This window comes from Coregonus clupeaformis, unplaced genomic scaffold, assembly GCF_020615455.1.
Source record: "Coregonus clupeaformis isolate EN_2021a unplaced genomic scaffold, ASM2061545v1 scaf0172, whole genome shotgun sequence".
NCBI classification, from domain to species: Eukaryota; Metazoa; Chordata; class Actinopteri; order Salmoniformes; family Salmonidae; genus Coregonus; species Coregonus clupeaformis.
Genome location: NW_025533627.1, coordinates 293,514 through 319,182, shown reverse-complemented (window position 1 = coordinate 319,182; position 25,669 = coordinate 293,514). Strand labels below are relative to the sequence as shown.

The 25,669-nt window shown below is 43.7% G+C and overlaps 3 protein-coding genes across 4 annotated transcripts in view; 1 reads left to right on the top strand and 2 right to left on the bottom strand.

Annotated features, from left to right (window-relative positions):
• Positions 1-9,936, bottom strand: part of LOC121555688 (ubiquitin carboxyl-terminal hydrolase 32-like) — a 108,144-nt gene extending 98,208 nt beyond the window's left edge. For both annotated transcript variants that reach the window (XM_045213926.1, XM_045213927.1), the window contains exon 1: positions 9,747-9,936. In XM_045213926.1, the coding sequence (XP_045069861.1) occupies positions 9,747-9,804 (58 nt within the window). In that variant the 5' untranslated portion in view covers positions 9,805-9,936. The remainder of the gene's footprint in view (positions 1-9,746) is intronic.
• A 7,840-nt stretch (positions 9,937-17,776) lies between these two features.
• tmem97 (transmembrane protein 97) lies at positions 17,777-19,677 on the top strand. Its single transcript, XM_041869506.2, has 3 exons — positions 17,777-18,010; positions 18,224-18,368; positions 18,870-19,677. Exons 1-3 carry the CDS (start codon positions 17,894-17,896, stop codon positions 19,178-19,180), a joined length of 573 nt encoding a protein of 190 aa, XP_041725440.1. The 5' UTR covers positions 17,777-17,893; the 3' UTR covers positions 19,181-19,677.
• LOC121555680 (intraflagellar transport protein 20 homolog) lies at positions 19,511-25,614 on the bottom strand. The gene is made up of 5 exons (XM_041869507.2): positions 25,537-25,614; positions 23,267-23,434; positions 22,898-22,983; positions 22,474-22,577; positions 19,511-20,504 (listed from the first exon to the last, which is right to left on the bottom strand). Exons 2-5 carry the CDS (start codon positions 23,391-23,393, stop codon positions 20,423-20,425), a joined length of 399 nt encoding a protein of 132 aa, XP_041725441.1. The 5' UTR covers positions 23,394-23,434; positions 25,537-25,614; the 3' UTR covers positions 19,511-20,422.
• Positions 25,615-25,669: the final 55 nt, after the last annotated feature.

The following is a 25,669-nucleotide window of genomic DNA, read 5'->3' as shown; positions in this document are numbered from 1 at the left end:
CCAGGGTTGTGTTTCAGCATGAAAGCCTACACCAGGGTTGTGTTTCAGTATTAAAGCCTACACCAGGGTTGTGTTTCAGTATTAAAGCCTACACCAGGGTTGTGTTTCAGTATTAAAGCCTACACCAGGGTTGTGTTTCAGTATTAAAGCCTACACCAGGGTTGTGTTTCAGTCTGAAAGCCTACACCAGGGTTGTGTTTCAGCATTAAAGCCTACACCAGGGTTGTGTTTCAGTATTAAAGCCTACACCAGGGTTGTGTTTCAGTATTAAAGCCTACACCAGGGTTGTGTTTCAGTATTAAAGCCTACACCAGGGTTGTGTTTCAGTCTGAAAGCCTACACCAGGGTTGTGTTTCAGTCTGAAAGCCTACACCAGGGTTGTGTTTCAGTATTAAAGCCTACACCAGGGTTGTGTTTCAGTATTAAAGCCTACACCAGGGTTGTGTTTCAGCATGAAAGCCTACACCAGGGTTGTGTTTCAGTATTAAAGCCTACACCAGGGTTGTGTTTCAGTATTAAAGCCTACACCAGGGTTGTGTTTCAGCATGAAAGCCTACACCAGGGTTGTGTTTCAGTATTAAAGCCTACACCAGGGTTGTGTTTCAGTATTAAAGCCTAAACCAGGGTTGTGTTTCAGTCTGAAAGCCTACACCAGGGTTGTGTTTCAGTATTAAAGCCTACACCAGGGTTGTGTTTCAGTATTAAAGCCTAAACCAGGGTTGTGTTTCAGCATTAAAGCCTACACCAGGGTTGTGTTTCAGTATTAAAGCCTACACCAGGGTTGCGTCGTCAGCCATTTTGAGCTAGGCTACTCACTATTCAGACCTCCCTCCATCAGCTGTCAATCTGTTAGTCCACTGCCTTCTTTTAAAAAGATGTGTGGAAAATAATATCAGCAGTCGTCGTCTCTCTGTCCATCTCCCGCTCTTCCTGAGTCCTCCAGGGTCGTCAAGGGTCAATTAAACAAGGCTGATTTGCATATATTCACACAGACAAGCGCAGCCTCAGCATATTACCATCCCATATTACCATCCTAGCCGCTATAGTAGACACCCCGCTGCAGACGGATGTGGTTATTAAACACATGCAGAAAGAGAGGCTCGCTCGCTTGGGGTACGGCAGGGAATTGAATTACGGGATTCATTTAGGCGACTGATTATTGTTCCCTCCATGGGTGAAAAAAAAAAAGAATGAATCAAAAACAAATTAAAAAGCAGCAGCCTCAAAGTCAGAGATGTTTATAAATCTGGGACTGGAAGGAGGAAAAGTGTGTCGCTCATATTAAAAATGAGTGGATGTGTGAGTGTGACCCAGTGTTTCAGCACGGTAGGAATAGTGGCTGATCTTGCAGGTTGAAATGCTAATAGAAAAGTCAGCAGGTAGAGAACAGAATCATGTGTAGAATCCTTTTATCAAAGACGTAAGGACATAGGCTAGTCCTGAAATACATCACGGCCTAATCTATACTAAAGGCGTGGGGATGGGAGACAGGTAGTATTGCAGGCTGTGCTCTTCTTCTCCTCTGATGACAAGTGATGACAGTATAATCTAAGCAAACTGTTAAAAGCCGAAGATTTCAGCGGTGTCAAAAGCTTACAAATAACGTGGGGGTGGAAAACCATTTGAACTGGTTTGAAGAGCACAGAGACAGAGACAGAGACAGAGACAGAGACAGAGAGAGAGAGAGACTCTTGACAGTACAGCTCCTTGAAATGACAGCCGCAGAAAATCACCTGGCTGCTTCAGCCTTCACAACATGCTTTCAATTACGCCATCTTCTCTCAGAAGCTGAGAGGATACACAACTTCAGAGGAAAGGGGTGGAGGTCGTGGTTGTTTTTGGATTCTACCGTGCTGCCCTAGAATACTACAAGCAACCACGTTCCAAACTCTATTATCTTGAATTTAGTCCGTCTTGAATTCTGAGGAGAAACTTAAATTTTACACTATCCAAATACTAGGAAGATAAATGCTCATACAGGTCACCGCTAGTGGCCCCTGGCTGATAAATAACCATGGATCCAGCGGTCCGGTCAGGTTTAAGAGCTCATTATCTTGCCTGTATTCAGAGCACCTTCACCCCGCTGAACCCCGGGGCCGTGGGCTCGCAGCTCGCTCCATCTTAACAGCGACACGGATTTTAAATGAATGGACTCCCAGCGGAGCCTGTCAGACAAACCAGTTAGATCCATGGCAACGCAGTCAATCATGATGAAGTAGTGTAGTGCCCGTCGCTAAGGAGGGGAGGAACTGGAACGAGGCTGGGCAGGCATGTAACTGATTAGGCTACGCCCCAACCAAGCCGTGTTTCCCCCTTACTGCCTGACAGGATTTGACCTGGACATTTTGGGAGGCTAAGGGAATTGCTTTTGTGCATTCTGTATATGAAAGCGATTGGAATCCCCATATCCCTCTACAGGATATCAAAACAGGACTAAGTGACCTAGGTACACTCATTACATTTCTCTAAGAGTCAGATAGGTCTGTGTTGATTTAACACCAATGACTTTGCTAAATAATAGTCAAATGGTGGCAGATAGATGAACAAATTAGCAAGGAAAACAAAGTGGTACACTAGTTGTATTGTTGCAATGCTGCGACGTAACGGTTGTATTCTTGGACACTGGGCCACATTAACTGCAGTGGACCAGTGGGCCACCATTCAGCACTGGAGGAACAATGGACAATGGACCTGATTCTCCAGGACCCCTCCCACCCCACAAAAACACATTCACCGTGGACAACTGACATTCATATGCATGCAATGTACACTCAAGCACAAGCCTGTGCACGTGTACACACACACACACACACACACACACACACACACCCCACATACACTACCAGTCAAAAGTTTGGACACACCTTCTCATTCAAGGGTTTTTCTTTATTTTTACATTGTAGAATAGTGAAGGCATCAAAACTATTAAATAACACATATGGAATAATTTAGTAACCAGAAAAAAAAGAAGAGTTTCATGAGGTAGTCACCTGGAATGTATTTCAATTAACAGGTGTGCCTTAAAAATTTATTTGTGGAATTTCTTTCCTTCTTAATGCGTTTGAGCCAATCAGTTGATTTGTGACAAGGTAGGGGTGGCATACAGAAGATAGCCCTATTTGGTAAAAGACCAAGTCCATATTATGGCAAGAACAGCTCAAATAAGCAAAGCGAAACGACAGTCCATCATTACTTTAAGACATGAAGGTCAGTCAATCCGGAAAATGTCAAGAACTTTGAAAGTTTCTTCAAGTGCAGTCGCAAAATCATCAAGCGCTATGATGAAACTGGCTCTCATGAGGACCGCCACAGGAATGGAAGACCCAGAGTTACCTCTGCTGCAGAGGACATCATGAGGACCGCCACAGGAATGGAAGAGCCAGAGTTACCTCTGCTGCAGAGGACATCATGAGGACCGCCACAGGAATGGAAGACCCAGAGTTACCTCTGCTGCAGAGGACATCATGAGGACCGCCACAGGAATGGAAGAGCCAGAGTTACCTCTGCTGCAGAGGACATCATGAGGACCGCCACAGGAATGGAAGAGCCAGAGTTACCTCTGCTGCAGAGGACATCATGAGGACCGCCACAGGAATGGAAGAGCCAGAGTTACCTCTGCTGCAGAGGACATCATGAGGACCGCCACAGGAATGGAAGACCCAGAGTTCCCTCTGCTGCAGAGGACATCATGAAGACCGCTACAGGAATGGAAGACCCAGAGTGCCCTCTGCTGCAGAGGACATCATGAGGACCGCCACAGGAATGGAAGACCCAGAGTGCCCTCTGCTGCAGAGGACATCATGAGGACCGCCACAGGAATGGAAGACCCAGAGTTCCCTCTGCTGCAGAGGACATCATGAGGACCGCCACAGGAATGGAAGACCCAGAGTACCCTCTGCTGCAGAGGACATCATGAGGACCGCCACAGAAATGGAAGACCCAGAGTTCCCTCTGCTGCAGAGGACATCATGAGGACCGCCACAGGAATGGAAGACCCAGAGTTCCCTCTGCTGCAGAGGACATCATGAGGACCGCCACAGGAATGGAAGACCCAGAGTGCCCTCTGCTGCAGAGGACATCATGAGGACCGCCACAGGAATGGAAGAGCCAGAGTTACCTCTGCTGCAGAGGACATCATGAGGACCGCCACAGGAATGGAAGAGCCAGAGTTCCCTCTGCTGCAGAGGACATCATGAGGACCGCCACAGGAATGGAAGAGCCAGAGTTCCCTCTGCTGCAGAGGACATCATGAGGACCGCCACAGGAATGGAAGAGCCAGAGTTCCAGAGGACACATTCTGCTGTGTTTTATCTTTGCTACGCTGTAATAAAGCTTTACACTATTTTTCATTAGACCAACCTCTGGTATTATTTATAATGTATTTAGTGTTATTTACACTGTTCCAAATTGTCAGAATAATTATATTTATTATAATAATAATAATAATAATAATAATAATAAACCTTTTTCCTTGATCTCCTTATTGTCATTATTATTATTATTATGATCATCATTATAATAATAATAATAATAATAAGTAATGTCATTATCATTAGTAGGCTTACTATAGCAGCCTTGTATAACCACCATTGAGCTGTAGGCCTAAGAGCACATCCTGTTTAGTCTTAATACCGTAACTTACTTAGGTCTATATTTCAATACCTATATAGGCTACTGTATGAATCAATCATGTATTCGTTCATGTCATCACACAACATAGGAGTCATTCATGATTTGAAATGCAATCAAGCATTTTAGTTTTAAAATAAAATAAAAAAAGTGACCATTGAATAATTAGAGAAACAATAAATAGGCCTAAACTGTTACATTTCACCAATGAATGCGACTGTTTTTAAATCTTTGCTGTAATAAATGTTTTACAAAAAAACATTACAAACAGACTCTCTGGTACGCTTATAACTGATTTAGTGTCCGAAAAAATATAGTCATCTAACAACACCTGTTTGGCACACATAATATGCACGCAGCGCTTGCTCCTTACCTACTTTTTCCTTGATCTCCAGTATTTTCCACAACTAGTTAAATGTATTCCACACATCTGACTTCCCCTTTACCTCCTGAGCAACCAGTAAACATTCCCCTTTACCTCCTGAACAACCAGTAAACATTCCCCCGTTTTGAGTTAATTTGTCACGTCCTCTGCGTCCATTTTGCTGTCATATGTGTCACGGTGTTCAGAGTTTGTTATAACCAATTTATTGATGTGATCATGACATGCTATATAGGTCAGGCCCTATTGGTCACGTGCATGAGATGCATACACGTGTTCACGTAAAGAGCGCAAGGGTTGAGGGAACAGGGAATGTTTTTCCTAAACAAATTTGGGATTTCGGTAAAGATAACTTTTCAGTCAGAAATGGCCGTAATTATGTTGCAGCTTCAGAAAACACGGACAGCGCGATACACACTGTTGATGTTCTGTGGTGGTCGCTGCAGCGTGGAGGAGAGAGAGAGACAACGGGTGCTAGTCACACAGAGCCGCAAGTCTGAGCCCGGCCCCGGCACAATCAAAAACAGTCGGGCTCCCTCTAGTCATTTTGTGTCTTAATTATTTAAATCAAACAGTTTGCTTAAAGCATCAGACAAGTTCAGTGCATATAGTTGATTTGATTAACACATAGGATGTGTCTATATATGTAAAAAAATATATATATACACGTTTAAAAATGTACACCAAACGATTGGTCGAAAAAACAGACGACTCTCGGGTCGACCAAGATTTATTTTAGTCGGGGACGGTCATACTGTAGTGATTGCATAGCTGCATGTAAATACACAGTTCAAACAAGTTTCAGTGACATTACAGTTCTGCCTTTAGGCAGCACTCCAGGAAAAGAGTCAGGGACTAAGGACGAGGCCCGACTGGCCCGTAGGATTTCATGCATATTCATGATTTCCAATGCTTTCTCAATGGGAGAGTCGTACGTTGACATACCATTTCACAGACAAAAAGTTCAGACGAGTTGAACTTTTGACGGGGCCGACAGATACGTAACCGTCCGGTTAACCAATTAGAAAAGAGGGAATTTTATACGGCACACTGTCCACACGCGCACGGACCAAAGTTCCCCCCCGTTCTAATTTGGTGTCTGTTCTCCACGGATCAGTCTGGCCTTGCCCTTAGACTAGTAAGTGAGTAGCCTAGTTGGGCCGGTGGTTAACTCTGGGAACATGAACAACAACAAATAGCCTACACTAACTGCCAGACTGCATGTGTAATGAACTCATATCAAGCCACCTCTTAGTAATGCTATCAGGCTGCTATGCAAAGAAAGCTGACATTCATCTGACTAGAACACCGCCGGTGTTTCCGTCCCAATGTTTTCTCTGGAACACTTTGCGGTCACAATAGGGAAATGTGAATAACCCAAAACCACAGGCAGGCGGAGTCAGACAGGGCAGACCAGAGGCAATACAAGGTGTGAATGCAAAGCACTGCCTGGCAGGCTGAGTAGTCTGACGCTGCTGCTTTATCCACGGAGGAACAGAACGAGAGAAGAAGAAAAATCCAGAAGGAGAGCGAGGTCTGACCGACCGCTGGCGCCGCAGCTCCCAGGTCCCAGGTCAGTTCCACAGCTAGCTACTGTATGACACATTCCCTCTCTCAGACCCCCTGCTCTGACTCTTCTGACAGCGTTCTGCATCTCCAAGACAACAAATGGTTCAATGCATACACTGATTGTGTCTGGTTGCTCTCAAGGGTGCAGTTGTGTATTAAAAGGCTCTAAATCCAAGTGTACACAGTAGGTGCTTGGACATGATGACTCAATGTGGCTTGTGGGCAGAGACCTACATACGCTCCCTCCAGAAAATATCACCATCCTCCTACTCCTTCACCTACGTTGCAACACAAGAGTTCGCTTAGATGTGTGCAGAAGTTGCACAGACCCGCTGCTCTCGTCTCTGCTCCTTTGCGTAAGCTTTTTAGAAACGGAAAATGAAGAAGGCCGGTGAAAGTGTCTGTCCGTCCGTCTGTCTTCAATGTCTATTATGGAGCTGCTGCATGAGATAAGCAGTCAAATATGACCGATTGATTTAGCTACAGTATGTCAAGGTTGATTCCACACAGTGATTATCATTCACACTATTACTGACTGACTGATGCCAGGGGCAACTGCCCGGGTCCTATGGCTGGCTGGTTTCCCTCTGCTCACCGCCAGGGTCCTATGGCTGGCTGGTTTCCCTCTGCTCACCGCCAGGGTCCTATGGCTGGCTGATTTCCCTCTGCTCACCGCCAGGGTCCTATGGCTGGCTGGTTTCCCTCTGCTCACCGCCAGGGTCCTATGGCTGGCTGGTTTCCCTCTGCTCACCGCCAGGGTCCTATGGCTGGCTGGTTTCCCTCTGCTCACCGCCAGGGTCCTATGGCTGGCTGATTTCCCTCTGCTCACCGCCAGGGTCCTATGGCTGGCTGGTTTGCCTCTGCTCACCGCCAGGGTCCTATGGCTGGCTGATTTCCCTCTGCTCACCGCCAGGGTCCTATGGCTGGCTGGTTTGCCTCTGCTCACTGCCACCGTGCTCAGCTTAGGTTACCACAAGGCCAGTGTGACTCATATCTACAGTAGTTAGCACCTCATAAAGTAAGTCCCCTCCGTCGCCTGCTTCCTAGCAACATCAGTATTCAGTACCTACAGTGCTTCCTAGCAACATCAGTATTCAGTACCTACAGTGCTTCCTAGCAACATCAGTCTTCAGTACCTACAGTCACAGCAAGGTGCTTCTCACGATAAAACTAGCAGCTACGTAAAATGACAACACCATCTAGACCGCCTGACCGACCGCATCCATTAGGCTGGATCAAGTCTTCAGCTATGTCAACCTAATTGTTCTCTGATACGTTACAAAAAAAAGGGTTTGAACAGAGAGAATCAACACGTGACTGTCCGCTTGCGAAAGGAAAGCACAGTGTGGGCCTACTTTTGATGTTTAGCAACAGACACTTACCACACTGTGTCGCCATGAGAACGGCTGTCCCAGACCTGCTGTTGCAACTCTCTCGCGACCTCTGAATGCTCGGCTATGAAAAGCCAACTGACATTTACTCCTGAGGTGCTGGTTGACCTGTTGCACCCTCTATAAGCACTGTGATTATTGTTTGACCCTGCTGGTCATCTATGAACATTTGAACATCTCGAAGAACGATCTGGCCTTAATGGCCATGTACTGTTATAATCTCCACCGGGCACAGCCAGAAGAGAACTGGCCACCTTTCAGAGCCTGGTTCCTCTCTAGGTTTCTTCCTAGGTTCCTGCCTTTCTAGGGAGTTTTTCCTAGCCACCGTGCTTCTACATCTGCATTGTTGCTGTTTGGGGTTTTAGGCTGGGTTTCTGTATAAGCACTTTGTGACATCTGCTGATGTAAAAATGGCTTTATAAATCATTGTGATTGGTTGATAGCCTACATTGGTTTTGAAAGAGGATGGGAGGGACTAGCTAATTAGCAAACAGTCCCTTACAAAACCAAGACAATCAGTCAGTCAGTGGACCTTCCTGTGCAGTGTAATGGTCAGGAATAATTCTGTTTTTATCACATAACAGACAGTAACTCGTAAAAAATGAATGGAACAGCATATCAAACATTCAGCAAAACAGAAATAGGCTAACTTCCTGCGATCACTCCTGGAATATGCTACTTCTGTCCTACACCACAATCGTAAAGGGCCATAGACCTAAATATACATTACCATATGAGGTCACAGTGACAGAACTCAATGTGTAACACATTTAGCTAATAAATCCTGGCAGACAAAGTTCAGTTGTTTACGACTGCAGGGACCAAAGTACAGCAAGTATCACCCAATGGAATAAGATATTTTCAAGAGCTTCCCGATAGATATTCACTCAAGTCTTGCATCAATTAACAAACTAACAGATGGATATGCAGAACCATAACTAATTTATTGAATATTTGATCCTAAACATTTGGGCTGCTACGAGGCTACATCTATCCGGTCTAACCTCTGCAATGCCCTTGTGATAATTGTCTCAACCCTAGGCGTAGTTATACAAGAATAAGGTAAAGAATATCCGATATGAAAAGAGAAATGCATCCAGCCGGCCTAGTATAAGAACACAGCTGACATCTCTTGCTTTCTCTCCATCTAATGATTTGCTCAAAACCTGTAAAAAAAAAAAAAAAAGGCCACTAATCAACTTGTACCGTAGACATGCTGTTTGAGATCTAGCGGACACAAGTAGAGAATGTTATTTTGGTTATTCACGGATCAAGCTTGTTTTCACTCCCTATCTCTGCGTTTGTTGAGGTGGGCAGTGCCTGATTGTATCAGTGATAAACATTCACGTAGTTTACGTTTTTATCCCCATAGCGATCCTTTCCAACATAATCACGAATATTGTGTGGCCTTAACTATATACACACACACCATTGTTAAAATTATGTTTTGGTTCAATGCTTTGATTCCAGACAGCAGTTTGTGTTGAAACACTTGACACTGACAGCTAGCTAAGTGGTTCACTAGCAATAAACTGTAATTGTCAATGTGTAGAATGTGATAGTTAGCAACACAGCCTAGCTTTGCAGTACACATGCCCATGGCATGAGAAAGCAAGTTCCACGGTCTTCGCATGGCACTCACTCGTATCTGGTTTAGTTGACTAGACAACCCGTCTCTGGCGGGTCCAGTAGTTAGCTAACCTTAAGCTTGGGTAACTAGTTTAGTTTTAGCTAAACTAATGCGGCGATAGATTACAAAGACAGCACACACTTACCTCTTTTAACGGCCTCGTCATACGAAAGGAAACCTATCCTTGACTCCTTGGCACCCATGTTGCCTTCATTTCACTACAATGTGAGAAAATAAAATGTTGAGTGTATGAACGGCGCCTTTTGACTTGTCCGTTTATTGCCAAATCTGTTCCCAGCGATGTGTCTTGCTGTGTTTTCGCCGAATGACGCCTCCCTTCGCATACGCCTCCATGCTTGCTTTGGTCACATGATCGGGATTCCATGGGTCACTTGATTGGTTGACATGAAATGGTTGCGCAAATATGTATTTTTACGGTCTATGCGCATGAGGTAAATCATAAAATACAGCCAGTTTTCAGATGCAATTACAGTTATGTAGCGCATTACCCCAATGTTAATGTAACATTTTTGCAACGCCATATTGCCAAATCGTCTCACACAATGAAACAGTTTTGGTCTGTCTGTCCTACTTTAGCCTACAATGTTACCATTTTGTAAAACGGTCAAAAGCTGTCCTTGTCTCTGGCTCCCCCTTGTGGATATAGTTGAAAAAGTTTCATAACGTTTGCAGAATATGCAGTGCATAAGATAAAGCTTGTCTAGACTCAGGATCGCAGTTTGAAAGTTATATTTTTCTAACAATATTGGTCTAATAATACTGTACCACGTTGCATTGGATACACTCGTTTTTTCGCACTAGTTTTTTCGTTATTAGAATTCATCAATTCTCTTTTATGTGCTGTATTTTTGTATGTGTGATAAAACATGATTATCTGCAATATCTGATAATTTTTACTGATCAGCAATAGTCAAGAATGTTGACACCTAAACAAGAATAACAAACATATTTTTATTCAAGTATACCTATCTGAGCCCTATACGCGAATATAGTTTGAGGAGTTCAAATCAAATCAAATTGTATTTGCCACATGCACCGAATACAACCGGTGTAGACATTACAGTGAAATGCTTCCTTACAAGCCCTTAACCAACAATGCATTTATTTTTTTTATAAAAAAGTAAAATAAAACAACAACAAAAAAAGTGTTGAGAAAAAAAGTAGAATAAAATAACAGTAGGGAGGCTATATACAGGGGGGTACCGGTGCAGAGTCAATGTGCGGGGGCACCGGCTAGTTCAGGTAGTTAAGGTAATATGTACATGTGGGTAGAGTTAAAGTGACTATGCATAAATCATTAACAGAGTAGCCATGATTAGCTGTTCAGGAGTCTTATGGCTTGGGGGTAGAAGCTGTTAAGAAGCCTTTTGGACCTAGACTTGGCGCTCCGGTACCGCTTGCCGTGCGGTAGCAGAGAGAACAGTCTATGATTAGGGTGGCTGGAGTCTTTGACAATTTTGAGGGCCTTCCTCTGACACCGCCTGGTATAGAGGTCCTGGATGGCAGGAAGCTTGGCCCCAGTGATGTACTGGGCCGTACGCACTACCCTCTGTAGTGCCTTGCGGTCAGAGGCCGAGCAGTTGCCATACCAGGCGGTGATGCAACCAGTCAGGATGCTCTCGATGGTGCAGCTGTATAACTTTTTGAGGATCTGAGGACCCAAGCCAAATCTTTTCAGTCTCCTGAGGGGGAATAGGCTTTGTCGTGCCCTCTTCACGACTGTTTTGGTGTGTTTGGACCATGATAGTTCGTTGGTGATGTGGACACCAAGGAACTTGAAGCTCTCAACCTGTTCCACTACAGCCCCGTCGATGAGAATGGGGGCGTGCTCTGTCCTCTTTTTTTTCCTGTAGTCCACAATCATCTCCTTTGTCTTGGTCACGCTGAGGGAGAGGTTGTTATCCTGGCACCACACGGCCAGGTCTCTGACCTCCTCCCTATAGGCTGTCTCATCGTTGTCGGTGATCAGGCCTACCACTGTTGTGTCGTCGGAAAACTTAATGATGGTGTTGGAGTCGTGCCTGGCCATGCAGTCATGGGTGAACAGGGAGTACAGGAGGGGACTGAGCACGCACCCCTGAGGGGCCCCCATGTTGAGGATCAGCGTGGCAGATGTGTTGTTACATTTACATTTACGTCATTTAGCAGACGTTCTTATCCAGAGCGACTTACAGTTAGTGCCTACATTATTTTATTTTTTCATACTGGCCCCCCGTGGGAATCGAACCCACAACCCTGGCGTTGCAAACACCATGCTCTACCAACTGAGCTACCTCCTTGTTACCTACCCTTACCACCTGGGGGCAGCCAGTCAGGAAGTCCAGGATCCAGTTGCAGAGGGAGGTGTTTAGTCCCAGGATCCTTAGCTTAGTGATGAGCTTTGAGGGCACTATGGTGTTGAACGCTGAGCTGTAGTCAATGAAAAGCATTCTCACGTAGGTGTTCCTCTTGTCCAGGTGGGAAAGGGCAGTGTGGAGTGCAATAGAGATTGCATCATCTGTGGATCTGTTGGGGCGGTATGCAAATTGGAGTGGGTCTAGGGTTTCTGGGATAATGGTGTTGATGTGAGCCATGACCAGCCTTGCAAAGCACTTCATGGCTACAGACGTCAGTGCTACGGGTCGGTAGTCATTTAGGCAGGTTATCTTAGTGTCCTTGGGCACGGGGACTATGGTCTGCTTGAAACATGTTGATATTACAGACTCAGTCAGGGACATGTTGAAAATGTCAGTGAAGACACTTGCCAGTTGGTCAGCACGGAGTACACGTCCTGGTAATCCGTCTGGCCCTGCGGCCTTGTGAATGTTGACCTGCTTAAAAGTCTTACTCACATCGGCTACGGAGAACGCGATCACATAGTCATCCGGAACAGCTGGTGCTCTCATGCATGCTTCAGTGTTGCTTGCCTCGAAGCAAGCATAGAAGTGGTTTAGCTCGTCTGGTAGGCTTGTGTCACTGGGCAGCTCACGGCTGTGCTTCCCTTTGTAGTCTGTAATAATTTTCAAGCCCTGCCACATCCGACGAGCGTCAGAGCCGGTGCGATTCAATCTTAGTCCTGTATTGACTCTTTGCCTGTTTGATGGTTCGTCGGAGGGCATAGCGGGATTTCTTATAAGCGTCCGGGTTAGAGTCCTGCTCCTTGAAAGCGGAAGCTCTACCCTTTAGCTCAGTGCGGATGTTGCCTGTAATCCATGGCTTCTGGTTGGGGTATGTACGTACGGTCACTGTGGGGACGACATCATCGATGCACTTATTGATGAAGCCAGTGACTGATGTGGTGTACTCCTCAATGCTATCTGAAGAATCCCGGAACATGTTCCAGTCTGTGCTAGCAAAACAGTCCTGTAGCTTAGCATCTGCGTCATCTGACCACTTTTTTATTAACCGAGTCACTGGTGCTTCCTGCTTTAGTTTTTGCTTATAAGCAGGAATCAGGAGGATAGAGTTATGGTCAGATTTGCCAAATGGAGGGTGAGGGAGAGCTTTGTATGCGTCTCTGTGTGTGGAGTAAAGGTGGTCTAGAGTTTTTTTTTCCTCTGGTTGCACATTTAACATGCTGGTAGAAATTAGGTAGAACGGATTAAAGTTTCTCTGCATTAAAGTCCCCGGCCACTAGGAGCGCTGCCTCTGGATGAGCATTTTCCTGTTTACTTATGGCCTTAAACAGCTCATTGAGTGCAATCTTAATGCCAGTATTGGATTGTGGTGGTAAATAAACAGCTATGAAAAATATAGATGAAAACTCTCTTGGTAAATAGTGTGGTCTACAGCTTATCATAAGATACTCTACCTCAGGCGAGCAAAACCTTGAGACTTCCTTAGTATTTGATTTTGTGCACCAGCTGTTGTTTACAAATATACACAGACCGCCACCCCTTGTCTTACCGGAGTCAGCCGTTCAATCCTACAGATGTAGCGTATATCCTGTCAGCTGTATGTTGTCCATGTCGTCGTTCAGCCACGACTCGGTGAAACATAAGATATTACCGTTTTTAATGTCCCGTTGGTAGGATAACCATAATATTAGGTCATCTAATTTATTTTCAAATGATTGAACATTGGCTAATAGGATTGATGGAAGAGGCAGTTTACTCGCTCGCCGTCGGATCGTTAAAAGGCACCCCGACCTACGTCCGCGATATCTCCTTCTCTTTCTCCTGCGAATGACGGGGATTTGGGCCTTGTCGGGTGTCTGTAGGATATCCTTCGCGTCGGACTCGTTGAAGAAAAAAATCTTAGTCCAATACAAGGTGAGTAATCTCTGTCCTGATATCCAAAAGCTCTTTTTGGTTATAAGAGACGATGGCAGAAACATTATGTACAGAATAAATTACAAATAACGCGAAAAAACACACATAATAGTACAATTGGTTAGAGGGCTGTAAAACGGCAGCCATCTTCTCCGGCGCCATTATAATAGCAAGGTAACTTTGGTCAACTATGAGTTCAACTTGGAATAACCAGGTCCCACGAAAGTAGCTCACCTTTAAGCCAGCTAAATTTATATGGCAATGAATCCTTCAGATCTAACCTGCTCCGAGGCAGGCTAACTCAGGGCTAACTACATTTATCCTGAATGAAGTGTCTGAGCCGCGTGTTGAGGACAAATGAAATCAGATTCCCTCCCTCTCGCAAAGATTGCATCATCATCCACTTCATTTGAGGAAGACAACTGATAAAATATTTTATTAATCAAATGTGTTTGTGTGTTAAATTGTAATGTTAAAATACCTATCACATTGCACATTCAGTAATAAAAAATGATTAGAAACTTCACGCACAGTGAAACTTTTGTATGACTTAATACAATTATTTTATCATTAGGAGTGGGGGGGAAAGGTGCTCGTGCATTGATAACCACACCAAAGCACACCAAAGTTATCCAAAAAAAAGACTGCACTTCTAAAAGTCTACTTCACACAATAGTCTGCTGAATTTGCAAGATAACTTGTCTTTCATTTTGATTTCTGAAATGTAAATGTGGCACAAATCTGATGGATTGATGTTTAAGCACTGCCTCAATGAAGAGTTCTGTGTTCGAGTATCCACGTGCGACATGCACTCGCATTTACAAGCCTGCTAGTTAGCTGAAGCTGGCTAGCTTTAGAAAACCCTGAGTAGATCAAGCTTGCTTCGTAGTATACCTATCGTGGTATATCTAACTAACCAGTTTCATCAGTGGTCCTCTGTAGCTCAGCTGGTAGAGCACGGCACTTGTAACGCCAAGGTAGTGGGTTCGATCCCCGGGACCACCCATACACAAAAAAAAATGTATGCACGCACGACTGTAAGTCGCTTTGGATAAAAGCGTCTGCTAAATGGCATATTTTATTATTATAACCAGTAATGCGTTGGGCAGACCGCACCACCCTCTGGAGAGCCCTGCGGTTGTGGGCGGTGCAGTTGCTGTACCAGGCGGTGATACAGCCAGAAAGGATGCTCTCAATTGTGCATCTGTAAACGTTAGTGAGGGTTTTAGGTGCCAAGCCACTGGTATGACTGGCATAATGTTCCAATGCCCATCTTTGATGGACTATAACAGGAGTACTCCAGTACTATTTGAGAAGGTCCAGTGACACAAATTTCCTAGGTGGCAAAGGTCCGGATGGATATTGTCCTTTATCGGCGCTGTGGTACAGCGTATTAACAAACTGTGTCCTCTACGACTTAGGAAACATGTTGTTATATAAAATGTACATTAAATGAGACTAAGAACTTGAATTAATTACAACTTTCGAATGTAAACATGTGCAACATTGCATCAACATTGCTGAAGAACAAAAGTGGTTGCACTGTGAACCATTGTACTTGGGCCTTGAATTAACTTTTTTTCAAATATAAAATAAAGTGCATGTTTTCTGGAGAACAAAGGAGAGTTGAACAAACATAATAATCTGAATGCACAGAACGTCACTGTGGGCCATGCAATGTTCATATATAAGTCCCTCTGGGCCTTGCCATTGCATCAATTAGATAAATTACATGTTCTGTCTCCTGCCAATGCATTGAACTTTGGCACAAACGGTGTGAGAGCAACTCTGAGACACTGTTGCAGGTGTTCATTGGTGAGCCTGGTGCGGTATTTGTTTTTAAATAAAGTTCATTGTGGAGAAGGCTGATTCACAGCTGTATGTGGAGGCAAACGTGGTCAGGATGCATAGTGGCAGTCTCTTGAGAACAGGGACATCAGCTGCAGGCACCATCTTTCCCCAGAAAGGGACAGGGTCACAATCACCAGCCTGTTCCTTCAAAGACACATTTTGTTGCAGCTCAATCAACTCCATTTGCAGTGATGCAACATCTACCCATCTGAAGATCTGTTTTGCTTCTTCTGACAACTTTGTCACATTTGTGACCAAGAAGGGGTTCTGGACGAGCAGCAGCAGTTCTCTTCCAACAGTGAAGTCATCAAAGCGAGCCTTGAAGTTCTCCATCAGCTTCTGGATGAAATCTACATGGTTGGGACGATCTTTGTCTCCCTGCGATTGCACCAGAAGATTGGAGAAGTGGACAATTTCTCCCTGGAGATCATTCTTGAAAAGCTCAAATTTCTTCTGGAAAGCCCGGACTGCTGTTATCATATCACACACTGTGTTGTCCCGTCCCTGCAGCTTAACATTCAGTTGATTATGGTGTGATGTGACGTCTGTCAAAAAATGCTGTTTCCATCTTCTCCTCATCTTCCAAAAACTCAGAAAACTGAGTTGCCTTGTCACTCTTTTACTCTGATAAGAAAGCTTTGATTTCCTCCTGAATGGCCCAAACGCGTTCCAAAACCCTGCCTTTGCTGAGCCATCTGACATTGTTGTGCAGTAGTAAGTCATCAAAACATGGCAGTGGCCTCTGTCAGAATGCCTCGTAGCAGGCGCTGTTGTAGGGCTGATGTTGCTCTCAAAAAGTTGATCAGTTTCATCATCATTGTCATGACCTCGGAATACTATTTTCCCAGGCTGGCACACAGAACAGATTGATGGATGATGCAGTGATATGATCAAATCAAATCAAATTGTATTGGTCACATGCGCCGAATACAACAGGTGCAGACATTACAGTGAAATGCTTACTTACAGCCCTTAACCAACAGTGCATTTATTTTAACAAAAAAGTAAAAATAAAACAACAACAAAAAAAAGTGTTGAGAAAAAAAGAGCAGAAGTAAAATAAAATAACAGTAGGGAGGCTATATATACAGGGGGGTACCGGTGCAGAGTCAATGTGCGGGGGCACCGGCTAGTTGAGATAATTGAAGTAATATGTACATGTGGGTAGAGTTAAAGTGACTATGCATAAATAATTAAATGTTGATGTTTTATGTTGAATGTTTATGTTAAATGTTGAAATTATGATGTTAGGCCAGGGTGGTCCTCTTTCAAACGTGCAACCAATCCCCTCCCTCTTTCGGAGCGTTCTGACTTCACAAAGGCAGTCAAGCACCCAAGCTAACTGGCTAACTTTGGCTAGCTTGCTAGCTACTTCCAGACACAAATGAGAAAAAATCTCACTCTGACCATTTTACTCGCCCTAGCAGAGCTGGTTAGGGTGTTTTCATGTTATCCAGAGCGTTGGTGACTGTAACTGTGCCGCTGGCAACAATTTAACTACGCTTTTTTGCCGACGTTTACTGACACTGGCCATATTTATCTGGTGTTGAGCGTTCATAAATTCATAAATTATTCTGCGCTCTGTCACACTCAAGACGAGAGTGCTCTGAAATCAGAGTAGATAGCCAGACTGAATTTACGAACGCACCCCCAGTCAGAATGGTACAATCCGACGTTGACATAAGCGAACGCACATTTGGAGAGCACCGAATATCCTTAGGTTCTGGTCGCAGAGGTGGCATCTAAAGATGGTTTTGCAGCTTCGGGCATATTTCAACAAAACACTAGCGCAACTAACCGTCCCGTTACAATGTCAACAATGCTGGCTGCCTGTGTCGCGCTAAAATGACGTGTAATTTAATACTATAGAGCCTGGTTTAATTAGATTTTTCTACCTCCCTAAGCTTGAACTAATCACTAGTCGAGGAAGGAAGGTTGCTGCATGTTTAAAATGTTTGAACAGAGCCTACAGATTCAGTACCGCCCCTCAGCTAGATCAACCAAGCAAAAGGGCCAATAGAATCGAACCATCCGACATGCATTGCCACGTCACTAGCCTTACCCCTCTTTTCTATTCAACGCTGTCAAGTTTGCGTGCGCTCTCGCTAATATCTAAGTTAAAGTTTAGATAGCTGTATATATTTTTGGTGTATCTTTCCTTTGATACAATATGGGTGTTCTTCGTATATTAGAGATTATATTTTTCTTTTATTTTGCTTCTCACATTCCTATTACATTATTCATTGATCTTCAAGCGTTGCTTCCTGCACAGCTGTATCCTCAGCAGGTAAGTTTGACCTGTTTAATTGACTAGTGTGTAGTAGTAGGTCCATGAAGGAAAGTTGGTAGTGGATGAAGTAACGGTGACTGCATCATATCACCGTATTATTTTTGGGGATGTTGAAAATCCCTTTTAACACCCAATGTGCCTATAGTGATGCAACGTTGAGTGTTTACAAATATATTGTGTTGATATGTATATATATATATTTTTCAACAGCTGAAAGATCTTTTGAGATGGTATGGGGCTGAGTTCAGAGACCCCATGATGCTGGATCCCCCCACCTGGTTCAAGTCCTTCATCTTCTGCGAGGCCCTGGTCCAAATCCCTTTCTTCCCCATAGCTGCATATGCCTTCCTCAAAGGTCAGATAACATGGGATACGTCCCAAATGGCACCCATTTCCCTTTAGTGCAGTACTTTTGATGAGAGAGGTCAAAAGTACTGCACTACATAGGGAGTCATTTGGTATGGCCCCATATGGGCTAGCAAACTAATGTAAAAATCTGTGGTATTTGGAATTACAAAATTAAGCCCATGGTGCAATAAGACCTTTGATTTGGCACGCTGTAGATAGTAATTTAGTCATAAGTAACTCAAGTGTGACCTCTAGCGGATGCCCATTCTTTTAACACCCCTTTATCAGTATATGTGTGTATCCCAAATGGCGCCCTATTCCCTATGTTGCACTACTTTTGTCCAGAGTCCTATGGGCCCTGTTTAAAAGTAGTGCACTAAATAGGGAATAGTGCGCCATTTGAGACGTAGACGTTGTCATAAATCAGACATGACGACAAGGCAGGTAAGCCTGTCGTAACGTGAGGAAATCAACCTAATTCTGTTCCATCAACCATCATCTCTTCCAGGAGGCTGCAAGTGGATCAGGACTCCGGCCATTGTCTATTCCACCCACGTAGCCACCACCCTGGTCCCCATCCTAGCCCACATCCTCTACTACCCCTTCCCCACGGAGCCCCACCCTGGCCCCCAGACCCAGAAGGAACGCTACACCCTTGCAGTCATCTACGCTCCGTACCTCCTGGTTCCTCTGATGCTGCTGTTCACCATGCTGTTCAGCTCAGCTTACAACACCAACACTCAGGGAGGAAAGGGCTCAGCTTACAACACCAACACTCAGGGAGGAAAGGGCTCAGCTAAGGCCAAGAAGATCAAATGAGACACTCATCTATTTCTAGCCTGAGTGCCATTCTGTTTGTGCTATTGTCCAACTCCATTGCTGTCCTTGTCAAACCAAACATTACAAGTGACAAGGAGTTGGCATGATGGCACAAACAGATTGGCACTCAGGCTACTAATCCACCTGTACATTCTGAATCTCAAGCTGTGACCCGGCTGCCTAGACATCCAGGTAATCATACCTCTAGTCTAGACTACACTACTAATTTTCATAGTAATTTTTGTGATCAATTGTCAATTCGTATATTTAAAGTCGAGAAAATATAATGGTTAGCAATAGTCAAGAATGTTGACACCAAGAGAATCAAAATATGTGCAAATCCTTTTTATTCAAGTATACCTCATCTTTTGATGAAGTTGGTCCACTAAGCTGGTTTACTAACTTTTAACATGGATAAGATGAATGCAGAGTATGAGAACATTTGATAATTTCTTGATATATACTGTAAACATAAAATAATTAATATACCTTTCAAATGTACTTTACTGTTTATTTATACACTGGCCTGAAATTCCAATAAGCCACCTGAGGGTAAATGTTTTGGTGTGGTCCCACAGACAATGGTGAAATTATAAAACCATGAACATATTCCTACCTCAGATGTAAACAGACGACACACAGCAAAAAACTAAAAAAATTGGGGGGGGGGGAAATCATGAAATTATTTACAGTAACATGCACATACTGTACTTTGTTTTCTACTTGTAGAAAAGGTAATAAAACTATCTATACAGAGTAATTATTCGGTATTAAATAGTATAAATACATTCCTTGGTATATATAAATAGCTTTCTTCCCCATTTGCTTGTCTGATATTCTGTAGTGTTGTGAAAAGGCGTGACGCCTATAGAGCCTCAGGTTTTAATTATATTTCAAGCATTCAACACTTAAATGCTAAAAATGGATAACTGGGGGAGGATGGTTGTCACCTGCTAGTGAGGAACATGTTATGGTGTTCTAGAAGCCTAAGAGTGAGAAGCTACTTTAACTTTGCATGTGGTCTGTCTGTTGCTGTCACGGTAACACCTGTGTTTTAGTTGGAGCAGTTTTGGATTGCTTGTGAGGTCGTAAGAGAGGTTGTGTTCAGATGAGCGATTCCCGTTAACCCATAGCGTAGTGGATATCACCCATAGAAAACAATTCAGGCACCCTGGAAACATGGTCACAAACACACACAGACACACACAGACACGCACACATTTCGGGCCTTCGACGCACCCCTTATTTCTGCAGAATGAACTGTTCAATGAACTCATTCTGCTCAGCCTCCACTTTGGAGAGAGCTTCATACTCGATGCGATACCTGGAATAGATTACAAACAAAGACAAACTTCATTAAACCCCAGGGACTGACTGACTAATTAACTAACTGACTGACTATAATGTCAACCCCTGAGAATGAGACACTAACAATATATTTCCCCATTGTTATTGATTTCACAAGGAGACTTGACCTCAGTCTTACATTTCTTGCCAAATAAATTTCACCAATCACGTTTGTTTCTGCCCTTGAGGCACAGCTGTCTTCAGAACAATATTGAATAAGACAAACTGTCTTCTTAGCCTGGGAGCCAGTCTGTTTCTGGTCTCTTTAATATAGCCTGGGTACCAGTCTGTTTCTAGTCTCTTTAATATAGCCTGGGAGCCAGTCTGTTTCTGGTATCTTTAATATAGCCTGGGTACCAGTCTGTTTCTGGTATCTTTAATATAGCCTGGGTACCAGTCTGTTTCTGGTATCTTTAATATAGCCTGGGTACCAGTCTGTTTCTGCTCTCTTTAATATAGCCTGGGTACCAGTCTGTTTCTGGTCTCTTTAATATAGCCTGGGTACCAGTCTGTTTCTGGTCTCTTTAATATAGCCTGGGTACCAGTCTGTTTCTGGTCTCTTTAATATAGCCTGGGTACCAGTCTGTTTCTGGTCTCTTTAATATAGTCTGGGTACCAGTCTGTTTCTGGTCTCTTTAATATAGCCTGGGAGCCAGTCTGTTTCTGGTCTCTTTAATATAGCCTGGGAGCCAGTCTGTTTCTGGTATCTTTAATATAGCCTGGGTACCAGTCTGTTTCTGGTCTCTTTAATATAGCCTGGGTACCAGTCTGTTTCTGGTCTCTTTAATATAGCCTGGGTACCAGTCTGTTTCTGGTCTCTTTAATATAGCCTGGGTACCAGTCTGTTTCTGGTCTCTTTAATATAGTCTGGGTACCAGTCTGTTTCTGGTCTCTTTAATATAGCCTGGGTACCAGTCTGTTTCTGGTCTCTTTAATATAGCCTGGATACCAGTCTGTTTCTGGTCTCTTTAATATAGCCTGGGTACCAGTCTGTTTCTAGTCTCTTTAATATAGCCTGGGTACCAGTCTGTTTCTGGTCTCTTTAATATAGCCTGGGTACCAGTCTGTTTCTAGTCTCTTTAATATAGCCTGGGTACCAGTCTGTTTCTGGTCTCTTTAATATAGCCTGGGTGCCAGTCTGTTTCTGGTCTCTTTAATATAGCCTGGGTACCAGTCTGTTTCTAGTCTCTTTAATATAGCCTGGGAGCCAGTCTGTTTCTGGTCTCTTTAATATAGCCTGGGTACCAGTCTGTTTCTGGTCTCTTTAATATAGCCTGGGTGCCAGTCTGTTTCTAGTCTCTTTAATATAGCCTGGGTACCAGTCTGTTTCTAGTCTCTTTAATATAGCCTGGGTACCAGTCTGTTTCTGGTCTCTTTAATATAGCCTGGGTACCAGTCTGTTTCTGGTCTCTTTAATATAGCCTGGGTGCCAGTCTGTTTCTGGTCTCTTTAATATAGCCTGGGTACCAGTCTGTTTCTGGTCTCTTTAATATAGCCTGGGTACCAGTCTGTTTCTGGTCTCTTTAATATAGCCTGGGTAACAGTCTGTTTCTAGTCTCTTGCCAACTCCATATGGAATTGTCCTTCCAAACATGTGTGGCTTGACAATGGAGTGAGCAAAAGCACAAACAGATCTGGGACCAGGCTAGTGAGATCAGACCTGGGACCAGGCTAGTGAGATCAGATCTGGGACCAGGCTAGTGAGATCAGATCTGGGACCAGGCTAGTGAGATCAGATCTGGGACCAGGCTAGTGAGATCAGATCTGGGACCAGGCTAGTGAGATCAGATCTGGGACCAGGCTAGTGAGATCAGATCTGGGACCAGGCTAGTGAGATCAGATCTGGGACCAGGCTAGTGAGATCAGATCTGGGACCAGGCTAGTGAGATCAGATCTGGGACCAGGCTAGTGAGATCAGATCTGGGACCAGGCTTCAGTCTTCTTACCTCTCCAGCTGCATCGTCTTCTCTGCTATCAGGGCATGGAGCTGCTGTTGCTGGGCCTCCCTCTGCTTGGCCACAGACTTCAACAGGTTCCTGGCTCCAATAGCCTGGGAGAAGGAGGCAGTGCAGCAGCATGTTGTTCACCCAGATAACAAGGCCTCGTCGTTCCCACAGAAAAGTGCAGCAAGTGTACTCAGTGGCCTAGCTAGCTAGCAGTCAAAGTCCACTGTTTTGTTTTCAACCTGAGATTGCTTGCAGACAGGCAGATTGTAGAGCCAGCGGTCACTTTGATCTGACTGACACGTTGATTGAAAACAATTGACTTTGAATGAGTTTAACAAAAAGTATTGCATCTGTGTGTGTCTGAGTCCTGTAAAGATGGACTAAGAAACTCACAACTCTTAAAAGAGCCAATGCAGACCCTTACCTTCATCTTTTCTGTCTCTGCCTCTTTTGCCAATTCATCCACCAGCTCGATGAGACCACCCACTACCTTCTGAAACTGGCCGATTTCTGTGTATTGAATGAATGCACGAAAGTTAGTAAAACACTATTCGGTAATTAGGTGTCAACAACATTTGAAGAACACAGTTTTAACATTAAGAACAGATGTGCGAGTGGACCTCTCCACTGATCTGCACAATATTCTATGAAAGTAATGGCACTTAACACCAAGTGGAGCGTCCCAAATGGCACACTATTCCCTATGTAGTGCACTACATTTGCCCAGGGCCCACTATATAGGGAATATGGTGCCATTTGGGACACAGAACAGAAGATAATGGAATGTTCTTACTGTCAACAAAGTCTTTGCACTCCTCCTTGAGCTCCGTGGTCTTCTGGCCCACCTCTGGCTCCAGCACCCGCAGCTTGTTGAGTTCATCAAAATGAAGGCCAGCTTCACCCAACGGGTCTTTCGCCATGGCCACAAGGCCTGTCCCAAGAGCTGGTTTATAGATGGGGGGCTGAAAAACACAACATTAATACCATGAGATACCGTGGATATATGGATGCTTTAAAAAAATGTTTTATTTAACCAGCATCTCAATAGTCTAAAGTGACTTCTTTTCCTCGTCTCTCGCTCATCTGCATTGATCTAAAAGGGCGGGATAGGTGAGAGACAACTTGTGGATTTGTATTACTTTGGGCATTGTCTGTCACATTAGTATAGCAACATGCATGCCCCGCCCACCTGAGGATCTGTCTTTTTCAACCATCTATTTCCTGTGTTTGAGGGGTGCAAAATCCACTTGGCACTTAAATCTCGCTGGATTGATTGCTTTCATTTTACTCCTGCGACTCTTTAATACTCTTGCTTGTGCCTGTCGTTTTTTCCCGTTAACTTTACGACCGCGGAAATGTTTCTAATGACCTGTCAAACACACCCCGGTAATGGCTGAAATGGGCTCAATGGAATACGTTGTCTTTCCGTTGCATCTATAACAATGCTAACTTGCTGACCACACCGCTCGCGTTACGTAAATGTACACATACATGTTATTTTGTAACGCGAGCGGTGTGGTCAGCATTTTACATCACAAGAAAGATCACTTTATTTTGATAGGTGTACATTTTTTGTGGAATTGAAAAAAGTAATCATTTAATAGTGTTGAAATGTTTACAAATTAAATGCTCTGAAATGAAAGCAACTTCCGAAAATGTACACTCGGATTATAGTGATATGTCTGATCTTGCGCACAAAAGTATGTTTAGACAGGTGTAATCTAGAGCCAAGCGTTTTGATTTTTAATCTGAGGGTATACTGCTGTTGACACACTTGTTGAATTATGCAACAGAACGTGACAACCAAAAACCGATTTAGTGCGTCACTCAGTTATGTATAGAGCCAGTAACCTCTGCCACCAGAGGTTACTCAGCCAAAAAGCACGTTTAGGTTTAAAAAACAGATACAAAAACATATTGTATCACTGTGCCTCTTCTCTTTCTATACATCTAATTTAACTGTGCTGTATATAAGAATATGAATATGTAAATATGAATAGTGTGTAAATATTTGTCATCATCTCTTGGTGTCTTTCCAATATAACTCCCAATTTATTTTTGAATTTAATGTAATATCTTATGTCTATAACTGTTCTATACTTTGTCATGTATTTGTAAATTCCCACCAAAATCCCTCAACTCCATTATTTGTCCATGCCAGTAAAATGTGTTATGTTCTATGATTCAGGCAATATCGGATGGATTATAAAAATTCAAAAAGTTTGGAGTATCTTCCTCCATTGTCCAACTGTTACATTTATTATAATTGTTTTTTAACAATGTTGATGACCGTTGCTACATTAGTAAACTTGGTGAGTAGGCGATGTGGGTGATCCTCTGTAGCTCAGCTGGTAGAGCACGGCGCTTGTAACGCCAAGGTAGTGGGTTCGATCCCCGGGGCCACCCATACACAAAAAATTTATGCACGCATGACTGTAAATCGCTTTGGATAAAAGCGTCTGCTAAATGGCATATTATATTATTAAGTGAAAAGAAGAGAGAATGCAGTCTAGTATTGTGACAGACATGGATAACGTTAGTTAGGAAAATATTGTTTACACTAACAAAAAAATACATACAATTTGATTCTGTGACCTTTGACTAATCACTAGCTAGCTATCTGACATAATTCGTTGTTGGCACACATGCAATAGCCTTTAATCTGCGCTAGCCAGCTGCTTCTTTGGCAATGTTCTCTATAGCTAGCTAACGTTAGCTACAATTTACAACCAGAAGGTCTCTCACTAACTACTTACACAGATATAAACATCTTTGCTACTTACCTAGCCTGCTAGCTATCTAGATAGCTAATTAGCTTGTTGTCTATCTCACAGCTTGTCCTGATGCCCTAATCGGACTGTCATGTTCTGGACAAACAAGCTAATAGTGGAGGGCAAGAGGTTAGCAACAGCCAGTAACATGGCTAGCTAGAAAGCATTAACTAACTGTTTTAGCTAGCTGACTAGGTATTTTAGCGTGAGTTGCTGGTTACAAGCTGTGCAAAAGTCAAATCATTATTGTCTACAAGTGAGAGCTCTTCAAGTCAGTCATTCACTCACTTACCTTAAATGTATTTAAATGTGATATCAATGTTGTGATTATGTGGCATAATCCACAGGGCACTTCGGCTGCGAGGGAAACAGTTGTGTTTGGCCAAGGCATGTAACTTCCGGTAAGGAGGTGGGTGGGAGTTGTA